This window comes from Haplochromis burtoni, unplaced genomic scaffold, assembly GCF_018398535.1.
Source record: "Haplochromis burtoni strain Fernald_Lab_line unplaced genomic scaffold, NCSU_Asbu1 Contig_257, whole genome shotgun sequence".
Lineage (NCBI taxonomy): Eukaryota > Metazoa > Chordata > Actinopteri > Cichliformes > Cichlidae > Haplochromis > Haplochromis burtoni.
In genome coordinates, this window is record NW_024582618.1 from 160,425 (window position 1) to 176,622 (window position 16,198).

At 40.1% G+C, this 16,198-nt stretch overlaps 1 protein-coding gene across 2 annotated transcripts; it reads right to left on the reverse strand.

The window, feature by feature from the left end:
• Positions 1-2,295: 2,295 nt before the first annotated feature.
• On the reverse strand, positions 2,296-15,043 carry ccdc39 (coiled-coil domain containing 39). Of its 2 annotated transcripts, none has more exons than XM_042227383.1 (24): positions 14,733-15,043; positions 13,882-14,001; positions 13,598-13,744; positions 13,335-13,493; positions 13,154-13,246; positions 12,935-13,063; positions 12,401-12,592; positions 12,207-12,310; positions 10,828-10,960; positions 10,186-10,380; positions 9,892-10,056; positions 9,675-9,812; positions 8,628-8,836; positions 8,422-8,545; positions 8,160-8,319; positions 7,959-8,065; positions 6,227-6,367; positions 5,931-6,110; positions 5,764-5,852; positions 4,760-5,676; positions 4,613-4,642; positions 4,445-4,495; positions 4,270-4,352; positions 2,296-4,156 (listed from the first exon to the last, which is right to left on the reverse strand). In XM_042227383.1, exons 1-20 carry the CDS (start codon positions 14,826-14,828, stop codon positions 5,502-5,504), a joined length of 2,856 nt encoding a protein of 951 aa, XP_042083317.1. In that variant the 5' UTR covers positions 14,829-15,043; the 3' UTR covers positions 2,296-4,156; positions 4,270-4,352; positions 4,445-4,495; positions 4,613-4,642; positions 4,760-5,501. The 2 variants fall into 2 exon arrangements, with proteins under 2 accessions (XP_042083317.1, XP_005939112.1); XM_005939050.2 differs by having other exon boundaries at positions 4,445-4,498.
• Between the last annotated feature and the right edge of the window lie 1,155 nt (positions 15,044-16,198).

Genomic DNA, 16,198 nt, shown 5'->3' on the forward strand with positions numbered 1-16,198 from the left:
GCATACAGACAGCTTCTGCTGATCTGCCAGGCTTTGATCTGGCTCACAAGCCTTTCAGAGACATTGCTGCAGGAGATGCCAAAGAGCCTGAAGAGCAGAGCAGTGAAATTATTCAATCAAAATGTGTTGACAGAAGCACAAGAAATATCAGTTCACTTAAAGAGAGATGTTACTTTAAGAAGAAAAAAAAATGGAAACTGTTCTCTGCACAGACATGACTAATGTGAGTGCACAAACACGACCAAAGAAGACTGAATTGAACATCACTGCAACAAAACTTCTGCATCTGCTATTAATAACTCCATGAATTCATTTTAGGAAAAGGTGCACTGCAAAGTGTATAATTCAACATCTCAGTTCCACACACAAATCCTCAAAGACAATACACGTTACCATTTGATTTTGCAGTGTGCAGTGCGTTCAGCCGGAGAGATGCTGAGTGTTGCCCCCACAATCAGAGATGAAGATAAAAAGAGGAATCTCAGGTCCATACTAAAGGCGGGTATGCTGAAGGTCGGTTTGTAGTGTGCAAACGTCTCCTAAGTGTCTGCTCAAACTGTCCCTGGGGTTTAAAAGAGCACCCGGCTCATGTGGAAGACTGGAGGAGGTCAGTGTAAGGTTGATTAACATGGCCTGTGCCGTGGGAGATGGGACAGTTATATATGCAATTAGACGCAGCTGGTTATTTCTGTGTCTTTCATTCTGGATATTCAGTACACTGAATATTTTTGAAACTGATTTCCTGCTTTCTGCAGTCAAGCATTTCCATGGAAGATGTGTTCAAAGGCGTGAAACTGGATTAAAACACAGCATGTAACCGTGTAAGAAACCATTCTCAGCTACACACATTCCTTTAGTCTCCTTTCTACCTCCCAGGATCAAACTTTGGGTGTTTTGTGAATGTTTCTTTTTCTTTTAAGCAAGCAACGAAGACGAAAACGACTGTTCTTCAAGAAACCTGGAGAAATTACAGGAAAGCTGCCCAAGAGAGTTCAGAGTGTGTTGAAGAATAAAGGCACACACTATTTTTACTGCACCCATTCCTAGCACAACTTTTTCCCCAGTGCTGTGTTAATCAATTATATTCCTTGCTAAATGTTAAATGATCAGTCAGGTTCTAACTGTAAATCATAGGATCACTTGGACACAACTGAAGTTGAGAACAGCTGCACAGGACTGTCCCAGGTCTAAAACCGGTTATGTTGGGGGTTTTTTTAGTGCAACGACAGAGCTGACTGCGGTCAAACAGCATTTGTTATGGAGCACTGCGTGCTCAAAAAAGAAACATTTTAATCTCTTTGGCATAACTAGAAATCTATGAGACATGGTTTAGTTTTGGTTGATGAAAAATAATGAGGCGAACGAAATCATTTGCTGTGGGTAAAAATGGTGAAAAGGTGGGTCAAAGTGGGACAAGGCATGAGTGTGTGTTGCCACCTAGTGGCTGAAAGTGGAAGTTTCCATTTGAAAACCTTCAGATTCACTCCGTGATTCCACTGAAATGTCCTTCCAAGACAAAACTGTGACAGTTTCCCTTTTGTCAGACTCCACCCTCAGTCTCAGCTCAGATGGTTCTGATAAACAACAAGTTTTGGTATTACTGTCCAACTTTAGTGCTACGATGAATTCATTATGAAGTGAGTAAAAGTGGCTGTCCAAAGTACAAAACAAAACCTTTATTATTGATGACCATGTTCATTCCTTAATGACTCATCTCCTGATGGCTGTTTCCAGCAGGATAATGTGCAATGTGACAAAGATCAAATCATCTCAAACGGTTTATTTTTAATATGACAATGAGTTCACTGTATCCAGATAGCCTCCACACTCATCAGACCTTAATCCAATAGAGCGCCCTTTGGGATTTGTTAGAACAGGATTTTCACATCATGGATGTGAAAAATCAGTTCAGTATGGAGCAAAATGTTTGAGGATTGTTTCCAGCATCTTGATGAATAAATGTCATAAAGAATTAAGAAAGGTCTGGAGGTAGTTGTACCTAATTAAGTGGCCATATATCCAAACACAAGACAATGTCAAAAACATTTTGCACAAAAATAATCTAGGTTGTCTGGACATGAAATGTATCAAAAACATTAATTTACTTTTATAAATAAAAATGATAAATTAGCATCTAAAAATTGTATAAAAGAAGAAGAAGAAGAAGAAGAAGAAGAAGAAGAAGAAGAAGAATGGAAGTACGCCCATTTTCAAAACAAGTGCTCTCTCCACCTTCTTTGAACTGTGTTGCTGGCATGAACTTTAGATTTTCCAAAAGACAAACAACATCACAACTCATCTTACAACTTGTTTTAATTTATTATTACATTTAAATGATTTGCACATCATTACATTATGTTGTTCCAGTTTTATACAACAATTGTTTCCATATCTTTTGTAGAAACAGAGGTCTCTACTACAAAGCAACTTCAGCATAACAACAGTATCGTTGGATTTACTTACCCTACACTGAGCATCAGGATAAAGTGTCACATAAAGCTAGTTATCACAGTTAATAATAATAATAATAAAAATAATAATAATGGATTGGATTGATATAGCGCTTTTCAAGGCACCCAAAGCGCTTTACAATGCCACTATTCATTCACTCTCGCATTCACACACTGGTGGAGGCAGCTACGGTTGTAGCCACAGCTGCCCTGGGGCAGACTGACACAAATCTAACCATTTTAACAGATGACTGCAGCAGCACATCATTCAGCGTGATGGCAGATAACAGCTGAAGCTGATTTCATTTGGGTGAAAATTGGGTCAAGATCAAAGTCAAAGGTCACACCAAATGTAAAAACACAGTAGATACGTTATATTACCCTCAGTTTTTATGGATTGACTTCAAACTTCACAGAAATATACTTTGCCTTAGAGGACATGCGTACCTGTTACCACCCGACATTAAAGTTGCCTTAAAAAAGAAACCATATTGAGTATAATATAGTATACGAACTGGCATGGAGAGAACCGTTTATTCTCTCCACTTCAGTTTTTATTCTCAAAGGTAAGACATCAGCATGTTGTTATAAAAGCAGGTTGGTGTCAGCATGTCGTAATTAAAAACATCCAAATTTTAGTACATCCCCTGCTTCTGGGGCTGCACATTAAACTGGATCTATGTAAACATTAAAGCTTACTGTCCCACAGCCCATTAAAAGAGAGCTGGAAAAAGCTTCATGTATACTTCATGTACATTTCCATCGGTGTAAAGGAGACTTTACAGCAGATTAGAATGAGGTATTCATATTTTCTGCATCATTAAATGAATACATGCATATTTCTGTGACATTGTGACGCACAGCTTGTGCTTCATTCAGTGGTTTTAGAAAATCACAGCTTACCAGCTTGCAAATATGAACCATTTACTCCCGGCAGAGAATCTGTGTTGTGCTCAAAGCATGTTGTAAAAAGAAGAATCAGCGCTTCCAGAAAATTTTAAACCAAAACTCTGAACATCCTCTCCCAACAGCTTTACTTTTTAATCTCTCAGCTGCTTTTGTTTGTGCTTTTAAGGGTTTGAGTGTAGAGATGAAATTGTAATTAAGTTATACTGCAATATACTGTAAACCATCACTGTAGTACAGAAAACTCAGGGTTATCTGGTTACGACGAAATCCTGTTTCCTCTGTTTTGGATACTTAGTAACTCAGTTTGATCACAAAGCTACAGATTTCAATTTCAAGCACTTTGATTCATCTTTAAAACAGCTGAATCGCCCCATCTTCAGGTTTTTGGACATTTGTCACACACAAGAGCTTATAGCTACTTTCATTCTTTACAAGCAATTCATTGCACAGAGGGAGTGGCCAGTTTCTGACATACAAAAGAATTGGATTGTTTGGTCATTTTTGTTTCGATATTCAATGTTTATCTTTCATGTTGAAGACGTTGCCTTATTCAAGTATTAGAAACACATCAGTTCAATTCCTCTGTTAAAGACTAATATAAAACCATCACCTGAAAATGACTATAAATATCTGCTGAAGTGAACTTTACATATCCCACTCAGATAACCGAGTCGAGCTATGATCAACACAAATCAAACGAGTAAAGACAAGCTTGTGAGGTGTCAGACTTTGGTGATGTTTCTAATTTTCAGACTTATACTGGAATCTGGTAGCTCCTGTCTGATGCGCTGGCCAAGCTGAAAGACATCATTTTTAAACCCATTATTTTGAGTCGCTCATTGACACACATACAGAACTGGCTGTTACAGTTTCTATCGACATTAAGCTTATTTTGTAAAAAGACAGGTACCTCGTTCAAGATCGGCTGAGCTGTCATCTCATTTAGATCAAATGGGCCAGCGTACTGGACATAAGCCTGAAGGATTGCCACGTCTGAAAGATCAACAGAGAAAAATTAATCAAAATCAGACCTTTGATTTCAGGCCTCAGTGCAAATTATACACTACAATTTAAAAGGCACTTACATTCTGGCGTATAAACTGTAGACATTGCTCTATCAAAAGCAATGGGAAATGCTGCTGAAACGAGCACAGATAAGGTCACATTTCATATCTAGACCATTTTAACTTATAACCATTGTTATTTAAAAGATCGATTTTAAATTTCCTTATGATCACTAAAGAGTAACTCACTGGTCTGTGCAGGCGTTCCTATTACAGTTACTGAAACATGAGCAAAGTTAAGGTCACATTTCATATCTAGACAGTTTTAGCTTATTAACATTGTTATTTAAAAGATCACCATTACATTTCCTTATGATCATTAAAGAATGTACTCACTGTTCTGTGCTACAGATGTGGCCAAACATCCAGCAAACAGGATCAGCAGCAGCATGTTGAAGCTTTATTCCAAAGAAAAGAGCGAAATCTGTTAAGGTGCAGTATTGTTCCCGTAGTCTGTCTGTCTGCTTTTAGTCTGTAAGAGAGACTAATAGTGTTACAGAGAGGGAGTGGCCTGGTTGCAAAACTTCCTTGAAGAATTGGATGAGCAGGAACAATGGGGTCAGAACAAACCATGTCATGAAACATGAGGAAGTAGCACAGTTTTCAGACAGTGAGGCACTCCTACTCTTTAAAATATTCTCAGGAAAAAAAGAAACAGCTACCAAAAAGTCAAACAGATTGTAACACACAAAGAAAGCACAGAAAACATTTCAGCTGCTGCTAAAGCTGGGTAAGAGAAATAGCTGAATACCTTTCACACTGTGTATATGTAGTGAAGTAGGTAGTTTAGGAAAGCTTTCAAGGTACCGCAGTCATACAAATACTCGGAGAGTGGCTTGTCAATAACATTTTATTGAGAACTCTTTGCGTATGTATGTACTTGTAAGACAAAACAAGCAAAGAAAAGGAGAATCCAAAGAAAAAAATCAGATTACACTAGATTCACAGAGTCTGAAAATCTAACAGATCCAAGATTTACTCTGAAATGAGTGCGACACACCAAAAAAGACACAAAAAACAAATGATCCTGAAACTGAGTAGTTCTCAATGGTAAAGCAGCAATCAGAGGAGAAAGACACTAAAGCTTCTTTGACTTTCTGCTGCTGCTTGAGCTGCTCGCAGAGCTGGAACATCTGGAGGTGGTGAGAGGAGGGGAGGTCGCAGTCAGATCCAGGCTCAGTTCCACCGTCTTCAGTGTCGGGGAGTGAGGCGCAGCGGTCCGGGGGCTGGCGCTGGCTGAGGATGCCAGAGACCTGCAGAGGAAAACAAAACATAAAAATGCAAAAGAAGAAGCTTCTTTGGAGGATCAGAGGTTTTATTAGGAACGGATGAAGCCTGACCTGAAAGAGGTGGAGCAGCGGGGGGAACTTGTCTTGGAGCTCCGCTGGCTGGCAGGAGTGGGAGAAGGAGAGGGAAGAGACAGACTGGCCTGAGAGAGAGAAAACGTTCAAGTTAAAGGAGCTTCAACAGTAAATCAAAGCGTTCAATAATCCTTGAAGAACTGTACCTGCAGGAAATACTTCTCCATCACTGATCTGAGGTCAGGATTGCCCTCCCAGACCTCATTCAGCATCCTGTCCACATTCTTGATGAATTCCTTCAACTCCCTCAGCTTAATGTCTTTCTCTTCGAAAGTCTCGCCTTTGGTGCCCTTTGCTGAGCGGACTTCTTTGGTCAGCTTAGAGAACTGGAAAATCAGCACACATTTATAACATGGCGCTGCTTCGTTCGGCTGTTGACTGGTCACAGGTGCGGCAGGTTAACAAATGTGCTTAGAAAACATGATGCAGTTGGACATCAAACCTGCTTTGAGGCTCTGTCAATTTTCTCCTGCTGGGAAGTAACTTCTTCGTTCATTTTGCTGACGAGGGCATGTTTGTTCTCTATCTTATCTCTCTCCATTCGCTCTTCTTGTGGCAGACTTTCCAACACACTGTTCAGGTCCTGAAACCAGAGCGCGGTGTACACACACACACATAAAAAGAAAGCATTCACTGAGGCACACATACACAGGGATTCATGCAAGGTTAGTTACACTAGATGACTCCGATAGTTTTTACAAAAATTAACTGTTAATAATACTCTGCTATATGATACTCAAGCTACTCTTTCATGCTGGAAATGAGAACAAATACCAACACAGATTTTTTAACTCAAGAGGATTAAAAATGGCAAATAACATTTAACTGTATAACTGCTGTTGACCTGAGACTGGTTCTTATAATGTGGAAACTAAGCAGCTCTCACACGGAGCTTATTATTAATTGTTAATTAGATTGTCATTAAATGTCATTAAACTCCAACCCCCTCGATCAAATTCTTGTTTATTTAATAGATTAACTGATGGACAATATGCAGCTGAGAAAGATACTTTCAGCTCTTTCTGAGCTACACAGAAACACACCTTCCCCCACATGTGTGCGCATAAACCAGGGACGCCAAACTCCTTTTACATCATGAGCCAAGTGCAGTGGCCTGTTAAAATTCCCTTTCTGACAGCGTGAAGAAGATTAACTACACATTTAGTCCCCAAGATATTTTGATAAAAGACAAGGAAGTGCAATTTAATTTAATTTAATTTAATTTAATTTAATTTAATTTAATTTAATTTAATTTAATTTTATTTTATTTTATTTTATTTTATTTTATTTATGTTTTGTTTTTTGTTTTTTTGCCTGTTCCGTTTGGATCTTTAGCCATCAGAATTGTTGTCTGAAGGCCAAGAAAGATGCCAAGCGGATTTACTTTACCAATTGGATCATCATGGCCTTGCCATATTGGTCCATTTGATTGACCTTTATTATAATTATGTATTTATTTGATTTGATTTTCAGTCGTTACAGACGGGACAGACGTGACTGGGGGATAGGACAGGGAGAGAGAATGAAAGAAAGAGAGGGAGAGAAAGAAAAATAGAGGGGAGAAGAGATGGTGAGAAAGGGGGGGTGCAATTTTAAAAGTACGTCTCAGTTTTTCTACATGATGATGAAAAAGAACTGCTGTAGTAAATGAAAGAAATGTGTCTACTGGGCCACACTGGAGTCTATGTTAGGCCAATTCTGGCCCTGTGCCTTGTTTTTCACACCCCAGCAATAAAAAAACAAAGTCATCTCCAGGTTAGCACTAAACTTCATGAATTGTTTCACCCCCTGAAACTCCTCTCTTCAGATGTTGCATGTGATACTTGTGATACGAAAGCAGCTCCCTGATTGCATAGTTTCATCTGTTATCTGACAGATAAATACGGAACCAGCATCCCAAGTAGTCAAAGTCATCTTTCATTTTATCAGCAAAGAATAGCACCAGCTGGTGGTTTCTACAAACACAGGAAGAACTGAGTATACAAGACTATTTTAGACCCAACTCAAAAAACATTAACACACTAAACTGCTTTGTGTGTTTAGCCTGTAGTTCAGCCTTGTGCTGAACATTATGATGACAGACTTCACCTAATTCCAAATTAGCTTGAGGTATTCAGCATTTAAGTACAGGTTGCTTTTTCTTAGTACTAGCAGCTACTATAAATAGCAAAAACCTGCATATCCTGTTGAAGCTCTTGGATCTGCCTTTTCTTATAGTTCAGCGTCTCTTGACCCACGTTCAGCTGCCCTTCCAGTTTCACTTTTTCCTGGTACATTGGACCTAAAGAGGAAAAAATGACATAAAACTTCCTGGTGATAAGGGGGACTTTTGAGTTGCTGGTTTGGTGTCATTCCATCCACCCTCTCATACATACTGGATTCATTCACTTTGTTCAGAGACTGGCGAAATGCAGAGTTACTGTTGTTGAACAGCTGGGTGGTGTTTTCCAGAGCTTTGTTTTCCAGCTCCACTTTGTGGATTGTAGCATCCAGCTCATCGCCTTTCCTCCTAAGCTCCTCTTTCTCTTGTGCAGCCTGCAGAAAAAGCACAGAGTGGTCATTCAAAGTGATTGTGTGGTGCTGTGGGGAAAAAAATCAAACCATAGTCTGCTTTAACACAGCAGTGTGTGTGCAGACCTTTGTGATGTAGTAAGCCTGCGATTTTGCCTCTTCTTCCTCAGGAGGTGCCATGGAAAGGCTCACAATCTCGAAACATTTCTTCATCGTGTCAATCTTGGATAGTTTCTCACTGAGTTCAGCACTGAGACAGAAAAAAAATCTGATAAACCAGATGCAAAACTCAACTGACAGCAAAGTGGATAGTCTTGTTCTTGTTGTCCCACCTGAGTTTCTGCCTCTCCTGCTCATTGATCTTGAGCTGCTGGCTGAGCATTTCTTTGTAGACCTTAATCTCATCCTCCCTCTCCTTCATGGTTGTTTGTAGCTGCAGCAGTCTCTTCTCCAGCGACAGCACGTTGTCAGCCTTGCTGTACAGAAGATCCCTCACACGTTTGACCTGTATCTTTAACATTTGGTGCTCCACTTTGTTTTCCTGATGAGAAACACATGAGGCTAACAATAACATGTGTGGTCCATGGGGTATCCATCCATTTCCATGTGATCAACAGAAATTTGAATGTTTTCAGTCCTAACCCACATTGGTTAGTGAAGAAAAAACAGGCTAATTATTTACTATTTATTAAAACACCCATTGTTTGACTCATTATTACACTTTTTTATTCCACAAAAAGATGAGACATCATGCTAATGCTAAACTAGCCAAGAACCCAGAGTGTTGTTAAAGCTGAGCGAATGCAGACCCCACCCCGTCCGCTGGACCCTGAATGTGTGTCCTCATTAGGATAGGGATTTATGTTGGTGTGTGGGACTGTAGAGTATAGGGTTATACTGATAAGTGTTTCAGGTCATTTTTCAGAGAAATGTGAAAGTAATGTAACAAGTTAGTTTCTCCTGAGGGTAATTAAGTTATGTACTGCATGTGTTCTGTGTAGTACAGACAGCACATTACTTATTTTAAGTGACAACACCAACAATGATCATAGCAAAGAGTAAAAAATACCTTCAACACGCTTAAACATTTGACCACACAGCATGCAGTCGATTTGCATGAATGTAATGTCTTTGAAATAATGGTGTTGACTCTCACAGTGGAGCTAATGAAAACCTAATGAGAATCAATAAGAAACTGCTAAATTCTTATCAATTCCCATCCCTACTCCTAGGGGGTCATCTGATTGTTGGGTTGTCTCTGTGTTATTGTAGGTTCTTTAAAATAAAAGCTGAATTTAAATTATAATGGTGAACATAGCACACCACAACCACGTGCCTATGAGCATGATGCACTGAATTAGCCTCCATTAGTGAGTTACCTGCTTCCTCAGTCTGAGAGTCTTCAGCTCCTTCTCACTGATGTTACGGATTAGCAGGAGCTCCTCCACCTTACTGCTCAGATCTCTCTTCTGAGCTTCAGACTTCTCAATCTCTTTCCTGAAACTGCGAATATCATCCTGCCAGAGACAAACAAATGCAATACGTCAGATGGGATTCATAAAAAGGCAGAATAGTACAGCGAAGCATCAGATCGACCTCAGCCTCCTTGAGAGTGTCGGTAAGCACTTTGGCTTTCTTCTTTTTCTCTTCGAGTTCTTCGGTCAGCTCAGCGAGCTTCCTGTCGAGCATTTTCTTTTCTTCTTGGTTAACGTCACCTTTCAGCTTTGCCAGTTTTGTTTTTAGGAAGATCATCTTGCAATTCTACACACAGCAGGAAACAAGGAAGGAAGGAAGGTTTAACGTGTTGGTATTTCAGCACCAGAGTAGTGAAAGCTGGCTAGCGCACACGTTCGTGTCTGTGCGTGAGTGTATGATTTTTGCTAAGCGTGCCTGGTCACTTATGGTCATCTGGTGTCTAATCAGGTCCTGTTCCAGTTTTCTGAGCTGACTCTCCAGGCTGTTAATGGTGGATTTACTCTTTGAAACCTGCGAGATAAAATCCTTCTCCTTTGTCTTAACGGCCTGCAAACGCTCCTTTTGATGCAACAGCTCCTCCCTGCAGTCACGCAGCTGGACATCCAAGTCCTGCAGCACAGCACAAGCAAAGGGTTACACAGCAGGTCTGAGGCACCGAGCTCTGAGTCTGCTCATCTGGGTTCTAGCAGGTGAATTATTAAAAAACCCAAATTTTAAAAAGTGAAATTGAAATCATGCTACTTCTGACTAAACCATGTGATCATCTCGATTCTATTACATCACTGCAATTACAACAGACCTTTAATGAGCCTTGAGGTTTCTGCAGCCTTCACTTGTATGGTGTTAATATATCAGTACAATCAGTATATTTAGTTCATGCTATTTAAATAACACTGTTTTATAGTTTTGTAAAAGGTTTTTCTTTTTCTTGTATGTCTTATTCATGCCATGAAAACAAAACCAACACAATAACGAGTGTAGGCAGAAATCCTTAGACAAAGTTCTTATTCTGTGCACAACAGTTCTCTTCTACCTGGATCAGATTTGGCAGCTCACCTTGATGGCCTGTTCCTCATCCTTAAGAAACTGATCCATCTGTGCAGCTCTCTCCTCCTCACTAAGGGCTGTCTGAGTCACCACCTTCAGCTTCTCGTCCAGTGCAGCGTTGTATGCCCTAGCCTGCCTGAGTCTACAACACAGACACACACACAGGCATGTATATGCATATATATTTAACAAGCTCTGCAAAAAGGCGCAGATTTATTAGATCACCTCTAAAAACAAAAAACACAAATATTTTAGACATTGTCAAAAAGTTGTTGAAAACTAAAAATGATATTGTTATTTTTTAGGCAAATAATAAACAGTATTCATGTTTTTATACCCAAATATGAGCGGGCACACTGGACTTCTCTAAGAGGTCAGAAAATAATTAATAATCAACCACTCAAACTATTTTTTCTGTTCAGTAAATAATTGTAATTTGCCATCTTCATCAAATAATAATAATAATAATGTGCTTTACTGTTTTCTTTTGTTTTTTTATTACATTTTGATCATTTAAAAAAAGAGCTTACGCATACTGGTGGATTAACTGTTACAGAAACAATAAAAAATGATTTTCATAATTACCACTACAGTTAATTGGGGGCACTGGGTGCCAATCTACCTGGCATGTGTAAAAAATTAGTTCTTCCCCTTTTTAAATTATGAATTAACTGTGATTAACCTCATTATTTGGAAAGCTGAGTCCAATTTCACTCACCACAATCGTGCCTGATTACTGGCAGAGCTGTTAAATCAACAAATTGCTTAAACAGAAGCCATTTCTTAGGCTTTGGGCCTCCAGTGAACCACAGTCAGAGCCAACAGCCACAAATGGAGAACAGTGGTGAACTCATCCAAGAGGTCACAAAAGAACCAGAACAACATCTAAAGAACTGCAGGCCTCACATGTCTCAGTTAAGGTCAGAGGTCACGATGCAACAATAAGAAAGAGACTGGGCAAAAATGGCACGTATGGGAGAGTTCAAGGATAAAACCACTGCTGACCAGAAAAACCCACAAAGGCTCTTCTCACATTTGCCAAAAACATCTTGATGATCACCGAGACTTTTGGGAAAATATTCTGTGGACTGACAAGACTTTTGGAAGCTTTCTGTCCTGTTAAACTAACACAGCATTTCCTAAAAGAACATCATACCAACAGTCAAACATGGTGGTCGTAGTTTTAACTTTTTACGTTTATAAATCTGCATTTTGTATTTGCTTCAATTATGTTTGTCTAATATTAAAACTTTTTTTGATGATTGGGAAATGTGTGTGTATGGGGAAAAAGAGGCCATATAGTACAGTATACATGCAGTACATGGGAAAGAGGTAAAACATCACAGTGCTATTTTATAGGCAGGGATGTGTCGTAAGATTACACTGACTTGTCATTTTTATCCTGGATGTCTTTCTTCATTCTGGATATCTGGGATGTCAGGGACTCCACGTCAGAGGTTGTTCTGTCCAGTGTGTTTTTGCAGGTATTCAGCTGCAGGACACAAACATGAGCATTGACTGACAAGCTCTTAGAACATGAAGCTACTACTCCTTTACATACAGCACAGTTTGAGGAACTGACCTCATCCTGCAGCCTGCTGCAGTTACTCTCCTGCTCCTTCAGATCCTGTCTCAGTTTTGCTCCCTGTCGGTTGGCGAGAGTTATCTTCCTCTCAGTTTCCTTGTTGTTGCTCCTCTGAGTATCTAGCAAGTTCTTCCTCTCTGTTACCGTGGCATTCCTTTCCCTCATAGCCTGGTTCAACTGGGCAACTTGCTGGAATGATAAAGGAACAACACAGGTGTTACTCACATGTACTTCAATGTTAATTCACATATTCTTGGCTTTCCTTCATGTCTTTTATCAGCAGAAGTGTAAATCCCCATGTAAATGACCACGGCAGACCCAGTGGCATTTTGATCATCTTTATTTTACCGGTTGCTGTACACACAGACACAGAGCTGCAGCTCTCCCGCTGCCAGCGCAACATAACAACAACAACCACATTCACCAAAACTCCAAACTTTTTAGCCGGCGTGGCGTGATTGCATATGCCGCGCAGATGGGTCAATCGCACCTGCAGCAGCAAACCACGCCCCACCACACCGTACACTTTACCAGAGCACACTGCTGCATGTCTTCATCCCGTTGCATCATCTGCTTGATAGTGTTTTCCCACTGGTGGATGAGTTGCTGGGCCTCCAGGTGTGCCTGCTGCAGATTCTCTGTAGTCTTATCCAACGCGATCTGTTTGGACAGGAAAGGAAGCAGCAGTCATCCTGAAGGAGGTTTTTGTAGCTGCTTTGGTTTGTCTGCTGAGAATCAGTCTCACATTACCTGAGCAGATAAAGTCTCAGTTGACTCTTTGACCAGTGCTCTTTGCTTTTCTTTGGCTTCCAGTGTCTTCTTCTCTATAGCCAGAGTGAGTGACTATATGAGGAGAGATCAGACAGTTGTTAGCAGAGAGTGAAAACAGCTTGATCATCCATATTCCAGAATTTATTTATTTGTTTTTAACCTTGATCTTCTGCTCGTCCTGCTGAGCATACTTGATGATGGCCATTGTGTCCTCATCTTTACGCGCCGACTCCTCTAAAAAGGCATCCATGGTCTGCTTGTCCCAGTTCATCTGCTCCATAAACTCATCCAGCTTCTGTTTGCCCTTGAAGATGTGGTTCTGGCAAGATGGGCAAAAGTTCAGAAGGTCGTTTTGGTACCAACAGCTAAACTAAGCCAAATCCTGTATATGATGTGTATATACAGATGTTTATATACACAGACCTCTATCATGTCTTTCCTCTCTGCTAAAGACTTGAGCTCTTTCTCCATCTCAGCAGCCTCCTGAGCCTGGCGACCGTTCTCTCTATCTGAGAGAGCTGTCAAGTGTTTCTCAAACTCTTCCTCTCTTTCCTTTGCCTTGCATAGAGCCTGTGAGCAGAAAAAACATCAGAATAACAAAGTAACACGCCATGACACAGTAACTACAAGCCAGTTACAAAAGTCTCACACACGACACACACTGGTACGACAAACGGTAAATTCACAATATGCTCTAATAATCTCACCTCAGTGTTATCCAGCTCTTGTTTGGCATTCTTTAAGTATTCAGTCATTATCTTCTTGTGATCTTTATTTCTCTCAAGCATGTGCTCCAGCTCCAGCAGCTCCATCTCTTTTCTGCGAATCTGTTGTTGAACAAGTTACCAGATAATGTAACACAAGAATGTTTGAACAGGGCTAAGCAACACTTAGCCACCTACCAATTTTTTGAAAAACCTTAGGACTTGTGAACTCAGGCACTGCTACAAAGTGGTCTACATCAGGGATGTCAAGCAAATGAGGCCAGAAACAGCCTATTGGAAGGCTCTGGTTACAGCTGTCAGGGGGTTCAAGTCTATTCCAGCTGCAATAGGGTAAGAGGCTGCGCAGACCCTGGACTGATCAACAGGGCTTGTTTGAATTATAATCACTAAAAATACAGGTACAGAAACTCCACATTCGTCCTGTGCTTTGTAAAGTGAAGGCTAGATGTACTGACAAAAGACTGAAAAATATAATAATAATAAAATATATAAAAAGCATAATGTATAAAGTGGTCTGACCCTTCTGGTCTAGATACTTACAGCGTCAATATAGCCCCAAAACAACCATATTCTCTATTACATTGTGCACCGTATATACGATATATATATTCTGGCGTTTTTGTCGTAAAGTCAGAGAGGACGCAAACACCTGACAACAAAGCATGAGACCCCAAGCAGAATTTATTTTACGTTGTGAGCATTACAGTCATTCAGAGGCTCGTTCAGAGATCCCGGATTCCTCTGTTAGATTTGTTTGACACTTTAGATTACTTCACTTACTAAAACTATTTGTTTAGCGGTGAGTTAAACAGTTACTACTTTCCCACACTCACCTCCTCCAGCAGAGCCTTGTTTTCAGCGTTGGGCTCGGGGATAGCAAAGTGCTCATCCCAGCCTGTGTCAGGCAGAGCTGTGTTAGTGCTAGACATCTTATTCTGATTAAGACAGCCTTTCTGAGGGGGTTAAAGTAATACTTATTTCCACTAAGATAGTGTCAACTCCAGCTTTTAGCTGTTCCGCTGTTGCCGTCTGTTGTCAGTCGCCCGTAGCAACCACGCATCCATATAAACGCGTCAACGGAAGTAAATAACGCGAGACTACAGTGAAACAGCGAGCACCCATAGAAGTACACTTGAATATATGAAATGAAGTTTGAATATGTAGAATGAAACTTGCATATAAAGAAAATGATCTTCTGAATTAACTAAATGAAAAGTGACGTCAAATTTGTTTCCATTTTTATCACTTCTCTTCCTCTTTGAGATGTGCTTCAGCTTCTGCTTGAATTGCCATCTCAGTTGACATCTCCATCAGTGATGTTAAAAGAATAATACAAAATCCAATGACCCGTTTCAACTAAGCATATTATAGCCTACCTCTCTAATTCTCTAACTGATTAATTACTATTTTAGGAAACAGCTGTATGAGAATCAGTTTGATTTACCTAAAACCACAGGTCCGTTAAGTTGTAACAACCTCAAACTTAAAGAAGCTTCTAATAGTTATGGGGACATTAACCTGCCGATCATAAAACATGGCATCACATATCAAATTTGCTCCTTAATGTAAATATTTAAAAATCAGCCAATCACATAGTAGCAACTCAATGCATTTTATCATGTAGACATGGTCAAGACAGCCTACTGAAGTTAAAACTAAGCATCAAAATGGGGACTAAAGTGACTCTCAATGCGACATGTCTGTTGGTGCCAGACAGGCTGGTCCGAGCATTACAGAAACTGCTGATCTACTGAGAAAATATCCAGTGAGCAGCAGTTCTCTGCCTCGTTGAAGTCAGAGGTCATGGGAGAATGGCCAGATTGTTTTCAGCTGATAGAAAAGCAACAATAACTCAAATAACCCCTTGTTACAACAAAGGTGTACAGAAGAGCAACTCTGAACATACAGCACATCTAGCTTTAAACTACATGAGCTACAGCAGCATTAGACCACAGCAGGTGCCTCTCGTCAGCCAGTAACAGGAAATTTTGGCTACAGTTCAATGAGAAAGACTGCCTGGACTCAAACTGGTTTCATGAACACCACAATGAGTTCACTGTACTCAAATGACCTCAACTCAGTCCAGTGGAATGTGGTGGAACAGGAGATTCTCATCATCAAGCCAGCAAATCTTTGTCATGCCGTCATGTCAATCCTGATGAAAATCTTCGAGGAATGTTTCCAGCACCTTGTTGGATTTGTGCCATAAAACATTAAGACATTTCTAAAGGTTAATGAGGGTATTTGGCAATAAACCAAACAGAGACTGACTTTCAATGTCTCATTTTCTCTTTCTAAG

Excerpts from the sequence above, each read along its gene's own strand:
- ccdc39 (XM_042227383.1), bottom strand. The coding sequence starts at position 14,828 with ATGTCTAGCACTAACACAGCTCTGCCTGACACAGGCTGGGATGAGCAC. Across the intron at positions 13,494-13,597 it reads AGAGGAAAGACATGATAGAG|AACCACATCTTCAAGGGCAA; the intron begins GTCTGTGTATAT and ends CCATCTTGCCAG. Across the intron at positions 10,057-10,185 it reads AGATGACCATAAGTGACCAG|AATTGCAAGATGATCTTCCT; the intron begins GCACGCTTAGCA and ends TGCTGTGTGTAG.